We start from the raw sequence: 18276 nt of genomic DNA on the forward strand, positions 1-18276 counted from the left end.
AAACTATTTTAGTTACTGTTACTGTAGTATAAAGACGCGAGTGCGGTCTCTAAGGATTTAGAGTTGACATCGCGAACTAGGACCCGTTTGCTAAAATCCAATAAGTTTTTTAATCTACAAAAATAGTATAACGAATGTATTAATTTTAGATACAAGTTTTAATTTATATCCTATAAAATGTATCTATCTATCTGTTTCAGATAGTGGTATTATTCATGATACCTTACAATATATAGTATTTTTTTTCTCTAATCAGGGCGATCAGCCTTCTGTGCCTGACACACGCCGTCCACTTTCTGGTCTAGAGAATGCCTTTTTGTTCATGATGTTTTCCTTCACCTTACAAGGGAGTGCTAAATTTGCATATAGAAATTCCATTGGCGCATAGCTTGGGTTCAAACCTACGACTTCAGGGATGATAGTCGCTCGATGATACCACTAGGCCAACACTACTCAAATGCATTTGAGGATAATAGAAAATACAATATATATGTTGAAAGAAGTTCGCCTAACTTTTATGATTAAAGACAAAGATTCTCTTCTATTGTCAAGTTCTTTCAGTGTATTAACGTTACCTTTCTTTGATCTAAACTTTGGAGATTAAAGTTGCCCTGGAAACAATATAATTAGAAACATTCTCGTTTCCGATAATATCCAATAACATGAGTGTCATTTAGATTTGTGAACCCTTAGATAAGCCAAGTTAGTTGTGAGCGTCCCAACACTACTCGTAATTTTATGTTATAAGCTCATATTAAAAACCATTAAAGTCAGTTGTTGCCTAGCTTCAAACAAAGGATTTTTAAAAATATTATTTTAATAAATATAGCCTATGTCATTCAGAGATATTGCTCTCTAATGGAGAAAGAAGTTTGAAAATCGGTTCTGTATTAATTTTAATCGTTACTTACATACAAATAATATAATTATTGTCTACTTTATAATATTAAATCTGACCGAAGGTAAGACTGAGATAGAGATTTATATGATAAATCTTTTTGGCAATTGAAATGTACTAAATGACTTAGTAAACGTAATTCCTAATGCTCGACTTTCAGGTGCGTTAAGTATATTTCGTGTACAGTTTTCAATAGTTATTTAAGGGCTGGCACGACAAGTGTTTTATCAGGCGTAATGTATGCGGCACCACGGTCTAGACAGGGCTAATAAACCAAGTGATTTTTAGATGTTATTTACATTGGAATTTTCCATTATAATTCTCTTTTCGTTATCGAATAGCAAGAATATTATGTAATCCCGAAAATGTTTTTCTTATCCTTAATTGGTTTCCTTTATTTAATCAAAGCAGTGCTTGTGGATAATATTTTATGTGGAGTTCGAGCTCGTCAAAATATAACGTTTAGAGCAATCGAAAAGAGTGTAAATCGATTCACCTAGTACTATATAGTTTATCGTGTTAACATAAAAACAGCTATATTATAGTTTCTTTATACTACACTACACTTTACTAATATAACAAGAAACAATATTACATTTAAATTAAAAAAAATATTACATAAATAATTCAGACATAATCGTAATTTAATTCATATTCGAATATAGGAATACATTCTGTATTCGAAAAAGAATTCTCGTCATGACTTTCTTGCATCAGCTATCCATGGAGCGTCAATGTTTCAATTGGTTTATATCGTTTTATGTTCAATTTTAATGGTTTTAATGTTATAGTGTATATGTCATATAATTTAATTATTTAAGCATGTTCGACGTCCTGGTGAACAGTAAAACTGATACAGTTTGTGTTTAAACCACATCAACTTGAAAAGAAGTTGATGTGGTATTTAAGAAAAAAAATAAATAATAATATGTATTTCATTTGTATGTTAAAATGTACTTAAAAAATAAAAAATACACTTAACCGGATCAAAATTGCGTCGACAGCAGGTTGGCGTACTCGTTGTCTACATACACATCTGTTTTTGTATGGAATTTTAGAGTAGTCCTCTCAATATCCGCTGCTGTCGCAACGTAAAATATATTGAATGTGACAGGAGAACCTGGGAAAAGCTTGCGAATTTTGGTTTCTAAATAGTATTCAGTTTATTGCCGTAAGTTAATCAACACATAATAAAGAGTGTAGTGATAAAACAATGTATTGTCTTAAACTAACGGTCGATTATTTTTATTAGACAATTAAGTAGCTGAAGCAGCGTCTATACCTCCTAATTACTTCATAAGGCTCTTATGATTCTACTGATTGATGAAATATGATATATAATTTAAGATACCTACAATTATTTACTCCTCTGAGGTTAATTATTTACTAGTTCTTTAACTAAAAACAACAAGTGAAGTTACATTATTATTATTATTATTAAGGCGCTGTTCTCAAATAAAATACATGTAGATTGAAAAGAAAAAATCATTTAACTACAATGAGACAGAGCCTCATACTTATTTTAATGATCTAAATCTCTAAATTCTGAAGCGTCTGATTCGTTATGAAAACTTTTTGTTCGTTATTATAGTAGAAATCTTGTCTACTTTTACAGTGCTAATAAAATATTACCATTATATATAAATTGCATTAGCTAATGAGCTTGAAAAGAAGAAACAAAGAAATCTCGCTGATACTTATTAAACCTACAAAGCTTTTTCATATATCCTTTTCTAGTCTACTTTTAGTTCTACTTTATCTATATCCTCTTTCGACCGTTTTAGTTTCTGGTAGGTTTAAATAAATGTTTAAAGAAGTTGTTTGGATTAATACCTGCATTTGAGTTTCATCATCGGACGTCGCGGTGGAATACGATCCACCACTATCACCTCGATGTCCGTCGTTCCAGAATTGAGTTTTTGCCGCGCACCACCACTATGTGGAATCAGCTACCCACTGAAGTTTTTCCAAACCAATTCGACTTAAATTCCTTCAAGAAACGAAAACGTACTAATTCTTAAAAGCACTTCAACTCACTCACGAGCCCTCTGGCATTAAGAGTGTCCAAGGGCCTTTTGCCCATTTTACCCCTGTTCTATAAAAAGAACAAAATCTTTGTTAAAAGCGTAAAGTAAGTTAAGTACAATTAAATACACCCATGAGATTATTTATCTCACAAATGGTATATCGACTTTGACATGTTTACTATTTAAAAGACAGACATCCAATTGATAATTGCTAAAACAGAATTATGGATCTGTTAAATAATTAATAATTATTAATTATTATTAATAATTATCATATAATTTATTATTATTATTAATTATTACACTATACCATAATACAGTATAGCGATATGGTTTCTTAAGATTTTCCTGTAAGAGATCGCTTGTCAGCGAGACCACACGCTTAATAATTTGTTATATCTGATTGTATATGTACTATAAACGCAAAACGGTATTATTAAATAAATAAAAATACAATGATGAGATGAAAAAAATGTGTACACTAGTGTACACGCGTAAGAAGTGAAACTTCTTTATGACCTTATTTTTCGAAAAATGATGTACTACATGCAACTTTACACAAATTGGTTAAATAAAGTTAAATTAGATGAAGTTTAACAAAAGGCTTTTATTATAATAGACATGAATACAAATAATACAATTATTTAATTTTACCTTATTACTACTAAGATTATTACAGAATTTCATTAATTGTAATAGAATTATTACTATCATTGTTATCGTTCTTATGTATTTTTGTTATTAATGGTTTCGAATCAAACGTGGTAGGGACGGTTACCAGCTTGCTGATTGGCGTGACTTGAGGGACTTGAGTGGCTAGATTTATTGATATTTGGTCGGTCCATTGGGCTGTGCCCCTAACCTCTATAAATTTATGAGTTTTCCTAAATACGGAATGAGAGACCAAAATACGGAAACATTCTAGAGATAATGTGTTAAAATTCCTTTCTGGACGTTAGATAATATTTTTTAAATTAAGATTGGTGTTGATGTTGCCTTATGAGCTGTCAGGAAATACTTACCGTATGTCGCCAGCATGGTCCATGATTTAGAGAATATGTAATATGCCATAGAGAAAATGTTTGATGTGTAAAGTAAGAAAAGTATACATAATCTGTAGGAAAATTATATTCTTCTTTGTTATCATAGATATATACAGATAGCCACTTGTGTATAAAATAATCTAAATAGATTTAAAAAAGGAAGAATTTGACTTTGATTACATTAATGCTATGCAAATAATATTCTTGCCTTCCAACAGATATTCGCCGTAAATAAAGGAATTCACATCCTTTTTGATTTGATGTGGTTTCTTTTAAGCGATACCTTCATATGATAAAAATACCTTTGTTCGCTAGTCCTTTGATCCTTCCGTCACGGGTTAAATTATGGACAAAAAGGTTCTAGTAATTTCACTTTAATATTCAAACTAACAATATTTCTTCAGCGTTTATGACATAATCGCTATTCTATATATATATAGCTATATCAACCTTGCGGTCGCCCGTTTTAGTCTTCTTCGTTTTCTTAGTATGCGCAATTAACACTCGCTCGAAGGATGAAGAAAAAATACCAAGAGATAGATATTGAAAAAAGGCTGTAGTGCCTTAGACTCTCTTTATGACGTTCACTAATGCTGGCTTTTTTTTTGAACAAGGATATCAACATTACCAAAGTCTTAAAATAGTGTGGTGTAGCCAGCTCAATAAATACCATGGAATAATAAATTTTGTTTATTAAATGAACCTTTACACAATAAGCATCTCTAGTGTACATCTAAAATACAGATAGGTCAACTAAAAATAATGAATAAAAACTAATAGAAATCATATTAGAAACGGCATTAAGATATTGCGGTCTTTACATTTTTATTCTGTGCGAGTTCATTCTCTAAGCCACTCACTGATCGGTCATTCTCTCTATCCGGTCTTTTAACGTAAAGTAAGTGAGCCAATAAATTATTGTTGCTCAGGACTATAGATTTTTAACAAGCACACGGAGTACTATTAGGGTATCATGTAGTTGACATTTACTCAAAGTTATCGCTTACCACACGAGGACGCATATTTATCTACGTAGTGGGGCAGGAATAAAAATCTGTTGAACCAGTCGCCTATAAATCATTATCATAACATGTAAATAAGAAAGTAACGTTTAGATGTAATCATTTTAAAAGTATTTTCCGTCCAGCTACGTATTCAACTTTTGTCACATTATTTACATTTCAATCAGTAATCAGTTCGATTATCTTTCCCCGTATCCTTCGTTACAGACATTCTAGAAATACAATAACATTAGTATCAGTTACATATATATTCATTCTGCGTATTCCGGTTTCGGCGTAGTCAACAACAGGCGTTCCGAAAATCACTCCTAATAAAAATTCATAAAACAGTGCTTAAACAAGTTAAAACAGTGTCCAAAATCGTTACAAATAAACATTTTATTGCGGAAAAAGCACCAACTAAATAAATCTCACGCACGAAATATCTTCCAGGAAGCTAAATATTTGCTGTAAATACTTGTTTGTAATTGCAAATATAACCTTCATATCATAGACAACAATAAATCACGACAGATTTACAAAACAAATTTAACAGATAGAGTTTGCCATTTAAAGAGCATAGAGTCTACCATAAAAACCGCGGCAATTTTTGAAATTCTATTTTTATTTAAATTCCAAATTAAGTTATGGCCAGATGTAATTATTACTGAAAAGAATTCAAGAACAAATGATCAAGCAAACGTATCAGTTACGGATACTGTTTCTAGAAATATTACACAACAAATGGGTGAAAAATTCAAAATGATAGAAGAACAAAACCAGCATCTTAAAGCCGAAGTTTCGGAATTAAGAGATAAAATCAAAAGGCTTAGAGACACAAAAGAAAAAAAAAATCTACTATTTTTTGGGGTAAAAGAAGGCAGTGAGAAAGAATTTATTATAATAAACGCACTTCAGTTTATGTGGCATCCTAGAAGCAACTCAATAAAAGAAAAGTGAAATAAATAGCAACTAAAACCTGGCAGCAACCGGAAAAACGACAACAACTGCACAAACAACGTACAAACAATAAACCAAATAAAAACTTCCCCGTAGGGGAAAAATACCATAACCCTCTAGATAAAATAAAAAACAAAAAATAAACTTTTAGAAAAAAACAGTAAATAAAACTGGCTATCACTAGATGGAAAAACAAACGAACCCAAAAAAATAAGAAACATAGAAGTTCTACTAGAGGAGGCCTTTACCCTACATGGGGTTCCAACAACATACGTTTACATGAATAGTAATAAGATAAAAATGTTAATTAAGGTTGTTGGAAATAAATGAGTTTTATTATTATTATTATTACATTCTGCGTATTTTTTCGTCTTCAGAAAGTTAGAAACAGACCGGGTATTGCTTTATCTTAATATTTCCTCTTACTGTCTTGCAGATTCAATTTTTTTTACGTCTAACTATAATGATATAAGAGTGTTGTTTACATAAGAAAAACTTTTTGCACTGCTGCGACCTCAATCCCCGACGGTTTTTTTTCTGCCCAGACAAATAGGTATTAAAATGTCGCCATCAATCTACAAATAATTGAAAAATACAAACACCAATTACTTAAAATAAAGTAAAAGACAAGATCAATGTTTAATTTTTTTTTCTTTTCAGATGAAGAAGCTAACTTGTCCAGTGGAGCGATCGAAGTGAAAAAATAAATATTAACATGAATTTGAATATTGATCACATTCTACACGGCCCAAAGACCGCCAATCATACAAAGAATGGAAACGATTTTGGAGCACTTAAAAATTCAACAGCCAACGAAAGCGAATTTAATCTACAAAATGAAGAATTTATATTTGACAGAACAGATGTTAGAGCTATATTTATCACATTGTATACGCTCGTTTTTTGTTGCTGTTTCTTTGGTAAGTCATTAACGAAAAATTTACGTAACGTGGACTACGTTGAACATTGATGATGAATATTTATATATATAACTTGGATACATTTTGAAGTTATGAAAATATTCGGCTCTAAATTAAATTCGAAACGAGCGTCTGGATATTGGCGGAGTAATGGACAGATTTTAATGAAACTTTGTAAATATGACTAAGATTATGAAATCTCAGCACAATTTTTAGTTTTGTAACATAAATAAATCTGAAATTTCTGTATCTGTTTCATTATCATTAATCAATCTAATAGGCAAGTGGGTGATCAGCCTCCTGTGCCTTACACACGCCTTGTCAACTTTTTGGGTCTAAGATATGACGGTTTCCTCATATTTTCCTTTACCGTTCTAGCGAATGTTGAATACGTTTAAGTTTATTGGTGCACTCAACTGCTCAAAGTTGAACAAAAACATATATAGCCTACCTACGTTTATAAATAATTCTGATGAAGATTATATTATGCATTATCATAATATGGCTGTTCGCCAAAAACTCAATATAAGCAGTTCTGTTAATTACATACATTAGAGTAAAACGTGGAACCATTTCAAATAAAATTAAAATTTCCATATGCAAAGACAAAGTTTATGCTTCAGAACTAGGCGAGATTAATTAAATGCTTCATATTTCACCATTCGTCTTTCGGTTTTCTTATGCTCAAACTTCTTGTTTTATGAAACCATTAGCATTTAAAATCGCATTGTCCCATGACGTAATGGTACATATTAAGATTCATAACTATAGATATCCGGCGTAGACACCTCCATGGCTCTGTGTTTATCAGGCGCAATACACATAAAGGAAATATTTCGAATTTTAAACTACTGGGGCACGAGGTTTGTCTGACCTATAACAGTCTCACCTACTTAACAATAATAAAGGCTTTTTAAATAAATAATAATGGAAATCCATATCCTTAAATTTCATTTCAAATGTTGTTAGTGTTTACTCATAACTAAATATTAGTAGGAATATGTTTGTCGCCTGTGGATATGGACCCCTCGTGGGCAAAGGCCTCCTTGAACTATTTCCACTTTATTTTTGCCAATAGTTTGCCAGTCTTTTCCTGCTATTTTTATCAAGTCATCAGCGCCTCCTTTTTGGACTGCCCACTCATCTATTTCAATCTTACTAAATGAATAATTTAACTTTCTTAGTAAATTAAATATTGCGTCGCTTTGGCAATGCCACAATTAACACATATAGACATCGAAATCCATGTTGATTTCACCTTAACAATTCGAGCAAACAATAAATATCGTAAAACATTATTCACAGAATATGGTATATAATTTCTTCCTTACAAGTGAATTAAAAATGTGTGACAGACATTATATGCCATTTACAATATTCATACATGTTTTGTATTAGCCCACAACATGTATGACCCGTGTTTGTTAGATACCTAGAACCAAGAATGCGGAACACTCTTTCCTGAAATTCCTGATTACAGTAATTTTCGCATCTATTACGCTGATAAGGCTGTAACTAATATACATAGACCTAAATTGGGTTAAATTTTAGTACAGTTTTTCGACGGTTATATTGTAAAAAAGTATAAATATATATAAAATAACTTCATTTATTGCTAAATGTTTAAATGTTATAAAGCTATATATATATTGCTAATTGTTATAAAGATCCGTATTTTTTATTGTAACGAATGAACCCAAAACTACTGGATTGCATCGCTTGTGAGTGCTATATTATCCTTGAATAATATAGGCTATATTTATTCCCGTAATATTGATAAACGTCAAGCCGTACAATGCCTGTAAAGACACAAATTTAATAAAAAATCATTATCCGCCCGTTGCAAGTCGAAGTCATTACCTAATTTTTTTAGCACCAACCGGGAATCAAACTCAAGATATTGTACACTAGACGAAACTAATAAATATGAATAACAAAACATTACCCTATATTAAACAACAAACTATACCCTTATACCCTTAATACAATGTATATGTATAAATAAATATCTAAAATAAAAATAATTGCCTCGGAAAATACGTTTGTTTTTTACGGCGCTAAAACTTTACCGTACGCACAAAAGCAATAACAATATTACTTTGTACGAATACCCGAGTTTTGTCTTGGGTTAATAACTTTCTTTGTATAATTTTAAGGTGTTATTTAAAATCTACTTCAGCTTATATGGTGTGTAACATTATTATTTTAACATAAATAGAGGTGAACGTTGTTATCATAAACTGATTTTGTGTCAAAGTCATCGCAAACATAGAGAAATGCAGCTTACAAGTTAGCGCTTAATGAATATTGGTGATTATGATGGTATTGTCCGACGGAAGAAAGACAACTTCTAAGAACTGATTATAAATTCTAAATGTATTATCTTAAATTTATTTTTTTATTGTCGTTCAAAGGTATATTTTTTAGGTAATAAATGATATTTTGTAGCTAAAACCTCAATATCACTTCTTTGACTGTTCTGCGTTATAGTTTTTTTTGCATAATAAACAACTTCCGCAAGTTAAACATTAACAAGTACGGGTACAGGCTTTGACAAGTACGTGCTAACTTGGTATTTCTAAATATTACTTTATTCGTAGACATTATAAAATCCACTTCAAATTAACGACTGATGTGGTTACGTTGGCGAAAATAGTAAACTATCTGTATAGTAACGAGTTAAACAATAATAAATAGTATCTTTATTAAGTTTCATAGAAAATAATAACACGAGTTAAGTTCAGGTGTTGTATGGATACATATTAAATGAAACACTTTGTTTGAAGCTGCGTAACAACTGGAATTAATTGTTTAAAACATGAGCCTATAGCTAAGATAACATTAGGGGTACTAAGGTTGCGACGTTGTATTAACAAAAACTAATTTGACTTATTAAAGAGTTGGCAAATCTAAGTGACCCTTATGTTATTTTACATTATCGGAAAGAAGAATCTTAGATTACAATTTATGAGTGTGGTAAAAACTAAAGGGCTCATTTTTGCTTTAAGTGTGCGATAGTTGCCAACATTTTGTTACGCTTCTACTTATATACAAAATATATATGTGTAACTTATTAGCTAGGTTATATACCGCACGACATTAGCAACTAATAAAGTAACTATTCAATTGTCTTCTTGCCGTTTGCAACGATCATTAGCACGTCGTCATCACAATTTCATTTGCCAATCTAGCACAATAATAATAAGAATAGTTTAATAACTAATGATTATTATTACCTACTAGTACGTGTTCATGCATTTCATTGATTTAAAGGTTTAAGCTCGAATGAACGATTCAAGTGGAATTAAATTGGGGTCGAAGGCACATCTGATCACCTACTTGACTATAAAGAGATCACTGGAGCATGTACAAATTTGTCTAGCCTATGTCTATTATGTAACATGTAACGTTTCAGTTTCAGAAACTTCAAATTTGTACGGAAAGTCTTTGTATAAATACCGATATCGTTCTTCGTTACTTTTAATTATTTATTTGTAAGTTGTAATAAAATTATACAAGAAAATATGACATCAAAAATGTTATACACATAATACGTATGTATAAAGTAATAATAATAACTAAAACTAAAAGAAAACTTAAACCTCATTAAGAGCATGAAAACAAAGTTACGGTAAGTTGGAAGACTGTTGTTATGTTGTAATCAAGTTGTAAGAGCAAGATAGCCTATTCATTGAACCTTCAAAAGTAGTAGATAAGCGAGCCGTAGGTACGTATAGAAAACTTTTAGTTCTAGTAATCAAAGTTTCTTTGTAATCCTAGAGTTACAAAGAAAGGAAAATTTTGAAACAAGTATGAGTGTTTTAGTTAAATATTTCATACAAATAAACTAGATCAATGAAGTCACGTTGGAGTTTTAGAGTATCTAACTTGAAATAGTCCAAACGAGGCTCGTATGTTTGCAATAGACCCCGCAAGAGTAGATGATGCAAAACTTTCTGAGGAAACGTTTTTGAACTGTTTCAATAGTATTTACGTGCATTTTGTGATGTGGTGATCAGATTACAGTAGCATACTCTATAATACTACGGACAAGTGATTTGTAAACAGTAACTGTACTTTGAATGTTTGTAAAGGATGAAGAGGACCTTAATACAAAACCTACCATTTTATTAGCCTTGTGGGCAACACTTTGCGTGTGATCACTGAAATTCAGTTTTTGATCTAACTACCCCGAGGTCCCTTGTATTGTGTAAATAATGGTAAGTTTTGAATGTGATAAAAGAGATTATTTTATATACATGCATGTGTCTTCACTACGACACCTTGGAACATTATGATCTAGCCTAACTTAAGATTAAGTAATTTGAGTCTAACCTAATGTACTAAAAAGGACTGTTATCATAGGTAAGCGTTCAATAACACTACTTATAGTCTCTATTAAAGGGAAGACACTCTGTTCTTGTGTTCAATTTTTTTCATTCACTGTTTAGCACATAATATTAAAGTACACTAACACTAATTCACTAGTTCAAATGGTTTTGTCCTTTTCAATGTTAAGATAAAAGAGATAACTGCGTTTATTTTTAAAGTAAGTTAGAGCATCATTGATAAATAAGGCAAATAGTAAGTGACCCTTGGGGCACGCCCGAGGGACCTAATATAGCTTCAGAGAAATAGCCATTAATTACGACAATTTGAGCGTGATTTTTAATGTAACTACTAACCCATCTCATACAAATCATCTTCTTACAAGGAACTCTAGTGACGTCATTAATGACGAAACTCATTTCGATTTAGTCATGACAATTTACGTAAGGTGCACTAAGCGTGTTTTGTGGACTCAGATCCCGCACTTAGACTTTCACTAGGTCCGTTCTGCGGTAGTATTTATTAATATTAAGGAATACATACAAATATGTTAGAGGATAATATTTCCTCCAACTTGATTTTATTCCCTTTAGGGTAGAAACTCTTGGACCGCAGGTTCAAGTGCACAGTTGTTAATTAAAGATTTAAGTTGGAGCTCGGTAGACATTTCATGTGACCCCAGAAATGCTTCTTCATTCAACGAATGTATCGCAATGCAACGTAAATTTACACTGCCCCAGACATCAATTTTTTTAAATTTGTTATAGTATTCTATTTGTTTATTTTTGATTATTGTTATTAATGTTTAGGTTAAAATTACTGTTTTTTTTATAAAATAGGGGGCAAACGGGCAGAAGGCTCACCTGATGTTAAGTGATACCGCCGCCCATGGACACACAATGCCAGAGGGCTCGCGAGTGCGTTGCCGGCCTTTTAAGAATTTGTACGCTCTTTTCTTGAAGGACCCTAAGTCGAATTGGTTCGGAAATACTTCAGTGGGCAGATGGTTCCATATAGCGGTGATGCGCGGCAAAAATTGCCTTGAAAAACACTCAGTCGTGGAACGGCGGACGTCGAGGTGATACGGGTGGAATTTTGTATTCTGCCTCGACGTCCGATAATGAAACTCATCTGCAGGTATTAATCCGAACAACTCCTCTGAACACTCTCCATGGTAAATGCGGTAGAAGATGCAGAGTGACCCCACATCTCTACGCAACGCCAAAGGTTCGAGCCGCTCGGAGAGGGATTGGTCATCGACGATTCGAACCGCTCTTCGTTGGATACGGTCAAGTGGAAGGAGCTGGTACTGGGGAGCCCCCGCCCAGAGGTGAGAACAGTATTCCATGTGGGGCCGTATTTGCACTTTATAGAGTTGCAAGCGGTGGCCCGGAGTGAAGTACCGTCTCGCCTTGCTAAGCACACCAAGCTTTTTGGAGGCTAATTTAGTCTTTCCCTCCAAATGACCACGAAACTGAACGTCGTTCGATAAGTCAACGCCAAGTATTTCGATGCTGGCTGTGGCTTCAAGAAGAGTGTTTTCGAAAAGAGGAGTAGCGACAAAGGGTATTTTTTTCGCGGAAAACGCGCATATTTGTGTATTGTAATATTAAAACTATATTTACTAAATCTTGCTATCAAACTAGATAACAATGATGAAAACATTTATATTTTCCTGTTTCCTGGGTTACGGTTAGCTAGCCAGGAATATTTATGATATAAGGACGTTAGTCTAAAAATCATTATAAAAAATAAGTATGTACCTATATAGACTGCAAACTAAAAACTAAAGGCGGATTCCACACAGATATAGGTTTACGGCGCCATTTAGACTTAAATTGATATGTAGGAAAGATTTAGGCATTAAAAAGTTAATAATTAGCCTACTTACTACTTTAATTGACATTGCATTAGAACAATAAATCATGTTAAAATGTCGTTTACAAAGAGAGATGTTAATATCTCTAATTCCGTCTCTAGCTCGCAACTTTAGTTTTATTTTTATACATAGGTTGTAGGTAAAAATGTAGAGCGGTGTTGGCCTAGTGGCTTCAACGTGCCACTCTAAACCCTGTGGTCGTAGGTTCGATTTCCGGCTGTGCACCAATGGACTTTCTTTCTATGTGCGCATTTAACATTCGCTCGGTGAAGGAAAACATCGTGAGGAAACCGGCTTGCCTTAGACCCAAAAAGTGAACGGCGTGTCTCAGACAAAGCAGGCTGATCACTTACTTGCCTAGTAGATTAACAAATGTTCATAAAACAGATACAGAAGGTAGGCGTTTCGTACTGACTCGGGATTAATCCTTTTTGTTACAAATGTTTTTTGTATTTTGGGCCATATCCCACGCTCGATATAATCTAAACAAATGTTTGTTTGTTGCGAATCTTTCTAAGTGATTAAATTATTTATTTATTTTCTTTCATTGTTAAAATCTAGGGTTTCCTTCAATTAACTTAACTTAAAAAATTGTTAACATAGCTTTTACACATTCAAAGAAGAAACTTTTTAACCGGATTGAAGCTATGTATTAAACTTATAATAATTTTACATAATTTTTAATTTAAATTTTTCCGACGTTTCGCGTGTCACGGTGACTTTCAATTAGTTAAATTGGACCTAAAGATTGGGGAGATCCTCTGATGGCTTAGGATTTAATAATAATAGTTTAGGAGTACTAAATCCTATATGGGTCTTATATAGTATAAGCAAATAGTGAATATTATATAATATTAAGCATAAGCTTAGCTTTACACAGCTATCTATAAAGACAGAAAAATTATTACAAGTTCAAATAACACAGTTTGAACGCTTGCCCTCAGAGTTAGCCACATTGGCCACTAGCCCAACAGTGCCCTAATGTATTTAGTTGGAAGACTAATAGACTAAGATAATCTTACCGATGACTATAACTAATTTCCGTTGGAATAAACTCATATCATTGAAGAAACACTGATGGTCCCATGGTTAACAAGTTAACAACTGTCTATTATAATAATAACTATCTATAGGCGGCTGAGACTGTGGTTGTATCCGAGTGAAGCGAACGTAAAGTGTTGTTTATATTTCGTATAAACATTACTGTAAATATGTTTTTTTTTAAATAAGTATAGATAAAACCTATAATGATGTTTCTAAATAAACCTAAATATGATAGAGCTATGTTAACCCTGCGCAGATGCGTAGAGGCGATGAAAACTTAGAGAAACTGATCGTGGTTGGTAATAAAAAAGATAAAAATCACGCGGCAGTTCACCAACCAGATGGATCGATCAAGTGAAATAAACATCATCCTCAAAACTACTGTCAGAAATAACGTGCTGGACCGCTTTCTTGCTTACCACGACGCTCAGACATGAGCTGCCGATTAAAGCGAGAGAGATGTTAACCTAATCCCAATAAGATTGTGAGTCCGAAGCACGGCTGAGCATTTTCAATTTCAGTGTACAATCTTCTTTTTATTTGCACCAGTTAGCAAACTCCTGCCCTTGCACTCGGTAAAGTTTCCGACACCGTAGGTACTTTCACCGGCATACACATATTTATATATATTTTTTGTTCCAGGTAACCTTCTCGTTATACTCGTTGTGACGCTATCTAGAAGACTAAGGTCCATCACTAATTTCTTCTTAGCAAATTTAGCGGTAGCAGATCTATGTGTGGGTGTGTTTTGTGTCTTCCAAAATTTAACGATATACTTAATACCTAGGTAAGTAAAAACAAAGCAAGTAATTGCAACGCCGGGAGATTATGTGTTGCCAACGTGTGGGAAACTTTTATTTGAATTACCTTATTAACTACGTTAACAAGCCCACGCTACCTTAAGAAATACAATATTATAATAATCTCTAGGCCTAGGAACAGACAGCAGTACAAACCTGATTGCTCTGCTCGCTGTCGCTTAAATCAAAAATGTTAACAACACTAAAAGTACCCGCGGCTAAAAAATACCAAGACCATGAAATAAATCTGCAAAGTTATGATTGTTTTGACACCAGACTCACGGATTACTAAGCTAAATAATAAAATATGTAAAGAGCTGTATACCTTGAGTAACAGAATGCTCTCATTGTCGATATCGTATATGTATTGAAATTCAAGTTCATTGAAAATACGGATCGTATCCTAACTTTGCTAAATACTGTTAATCAATCACAATTAATTACCCACTTGTTATGACCCAGTTCCTTGTACAGCTAAATCAAAAAGTTTGTATTTTTTGTATATTTGATATGCTAGCCCTCTTACGTAATGCATGAATATTATTTATTTATTTATTAACACTTCGTTACACTACAGAAAATAAAAAAATGAACATAATTAAATCAAAAGGAGGGCATTTGGCGGCCTTGTCGCTTTCGAGCGATCTCTTCCAGGCAACCACTGTGAGTAAAGAAAAAAATAAATAAAAATGTATTAAATTACATAAGAAGTGCAAAAATACATGTTACATACAGTTATTAAGACAAAAACTAAACAGGAACAACACAAAAAAACAAACTAAACTAAAAAGATGATACATTAAAAATAGAAAGTAAAAAGACACATAAATCACGATAATTTAAGATAAGTCTCACGTCAGTTAGTAGTACTGGGGACTTCTTATCTGTAAGTGATTTTCATTGTGTATGAATGACACTGGATAAAGGGAAAGAAAATCATACAGAAACGTCAAGAAATCGTTGGAGAAAGAATCAAAATATCAAAGATACAACAGAAATCTGAGATGAACACATATTCTTTACAAAATATGTTTCAATGGCGTACATTTTATTTATCTTACATACAACAGACAGGAAAATTCGAAGGTACCAAATTAAATTACTGTTTTGAAGAAGCTCGCGGCTTCAGACAAATACCGTGGCTCATAAACAAGACACGTGGTTGTTCTTATATTTTTATTCTTTCAATAATGTTATTTTGGTTGAGTTTGTTTATTTTACTGGATTTTTTCCGTTCACAGATCGTTGTATGCCTTGGTTATATTTATACCAGTATAATTTGTAGGTTAAATATAACATGGATCGAAAAGATACCAAACAATGATATGAAAAAAGATTGGCGCTACATACTTTTAGATCTGGGCCTCGCGATTGTTTGTTTTCTAAAAGGAAAGTATGTGATCAGGCCTCTGTGCCTAATACGCACTGACTTTAAGGTTGAGCCGCACCTCAATAACTTGTCTTTGAACGACTGTTAAATTCGAACTTCGACAGAACGTACTTTAGTGCACAGCTGAGGATCGAATTAGGGATGTGAGTCGCTGTATTCTTTAAGTATCAATGAACGAGTTCATAGGCAAACACAGAACCCTGCTAAGAACAGAATTTAAAAACGATAAAATCCGAAAAACTAGACGTGAGTTTCCGCGAGACTGGACGAAAAACGCTAAATTGTCTATTTTTTGAGGCCACTGGTTTGTACAGAATAAAATATTTATGAAGTGTGTATTTAAAATAATATACTCTTCATAAATATTTTATTCTATATCCGGTCCATCCATCGTTTTAAATATTTCAGCAATTTTATAGTGACAACATTTCCATTCAGATCCGTTTAAAACACGGTCCAGCAGTTTGTGAGTTTATTCAAACATACAAAACTACAAGAAGTTCTGTAATAAAAGTATGGATTGGCTTTAGTTTACGCAGATACTTATATCGATCTCAGCTGGCCGCTATGAAACTCACGACATGCGTTATTTAAAGTTTATGTTTAAATTTATTAAAGAAATTTTATTTATTACTCGTGTAAACAAAACTCAATATTATGGCCTTTTGATACACTAAAACGTGTCAGATTCAAAGTGTAATTTAAGCATAAAATACGTAGTCAGATTTATTAACTTTCTAAAATAAAGTAAAATCTAAAGAAAAACAAAAAATAAATAAATATCCTTTATTACGCCTCAAAAGATACACAATAAAAATGCTTAATAATTCAAACAGACAAAACTATAGAAAGAAGAGAATAATTGAAAGAATCCCCTTAATTTTTGACTTGTATATTATTTACTTGGATAGGTGTGGTCCCCAGTTTCCATACTAGGTATTGTTTTGTCTGAATCTTGATAATTGTGGATAACTTTAAGTTTGATAAAAAAATAAAGTTGTTTATGTAATAAAGTATTATTATGCAAGCTTTATAAATCGCCTTACTTTCAGTATTCTTCTTCCAAGTGTTTATTTGTATTTGCTTGGTTTTATTAAAGTGCTGACCGCGTCCAACAATGGCCGGTCTGTTTTTGTTTGAGTGTCAAGCAATGCAAAAGTTATTTGAAAGCGTATTTTTTAATTTAAAGAAAAATTTAATTGTGATCTTAGATTTAGAAATACAATCAACAATGTATTTTGAGATACAATTCTTATCCGTTTTATTCAAACAGCTTTCGTGGTCAGTTCAAGCTCGTATAACTCGAAAGCTTAACTAAAACTTGAAATTTGTTGAAAGTTGAAAAATATTGAAAGCGAATATACTATATTTAGGTACTATTAATGAATGATTCAATATCCCAATTTGGGCGTTACGATTTTAACAATTATCTTTCATATTTGGAGTCAGAAAACAATTGTATATATACTACATTTTTATTTACCTTATTACACATTTTCTTTAAAATAAGCACATTTTTTCGCATTATGCATATCTTAGTGTAAACACATATTTTCGTAAACATACGCACGCAGTGTTATTTATCCCTGACAGAAAATGACCATCGACCGGTGGAACAAGCCACCTGGAGCAAGATTTATAGCCACGCTTCAAACCAATTTCCCTGATTCTATCACTCAAGTAGCTATGGATATTATTAGTGGCAGGTTTTTGTCCTCTGCATATTATAGAATAAGGCCTTTGGGATTGATGATTTATAAACAAAGGTATAAGGTTGAACGATTCTTGAACAATGATCAGACGGAGTTGCTTCCTCCCGAAATAAAGAAGAATAGTTTCGTCTAAATGATTAATTGAGAACCGCCTCCTTCCATCTCTGCTCGCTGCTGAGCGTGTGATGCTCTCGACCCCATTATTGCAGATTGCAACACAGCTGATTTCTTCTCCATATTGGTGGTAAAAGACTGTAGTACCCAGGTTTGTCA

At 32.6% G+C, this 18276-nt stretch overlaps 1 protein-coding gene across 1 annotated transcript in view; it reads left to right on the forward strand.

Moving 5' to 3' along the window:
• The window catches only part of LOC123712021 (trissin receptor-like), a 61582-nt gene that overhangs the window by 20815 nt on the left and 22491 nt on the right, over window positions 1–18276 (forward strand). Inside the window, exons 2-3 of the mRNA XM_045664926.1 lie at window positions 6590–6849; window positions 14744–14888. Of these exons, the coding sequence (XP_045520882.1) occupies window positions 6645–6849; window positions 14744–14888 (350 nt within the window). The 5' untranslated portion in view covers window positions 6590–6644. The remainder of the gene's footprint in view (window positions 1–6589; window positions 6850–14743; window positions 14889–18276) is intronic.

The sequence above is a fragment of the Pieris brassicae genome, chromosome 7 (genome assembly GCF_905147105.1).
Source record: "Pieris brassicae chromosome 7, ilPieBrab1.1, whole genome shotgun sequence".
NCBI lineage: Eukaryota > Metazoa > Arthropoda > Insecta > Lepidoptera > Pieridae > Pieris > Pieris brassicae.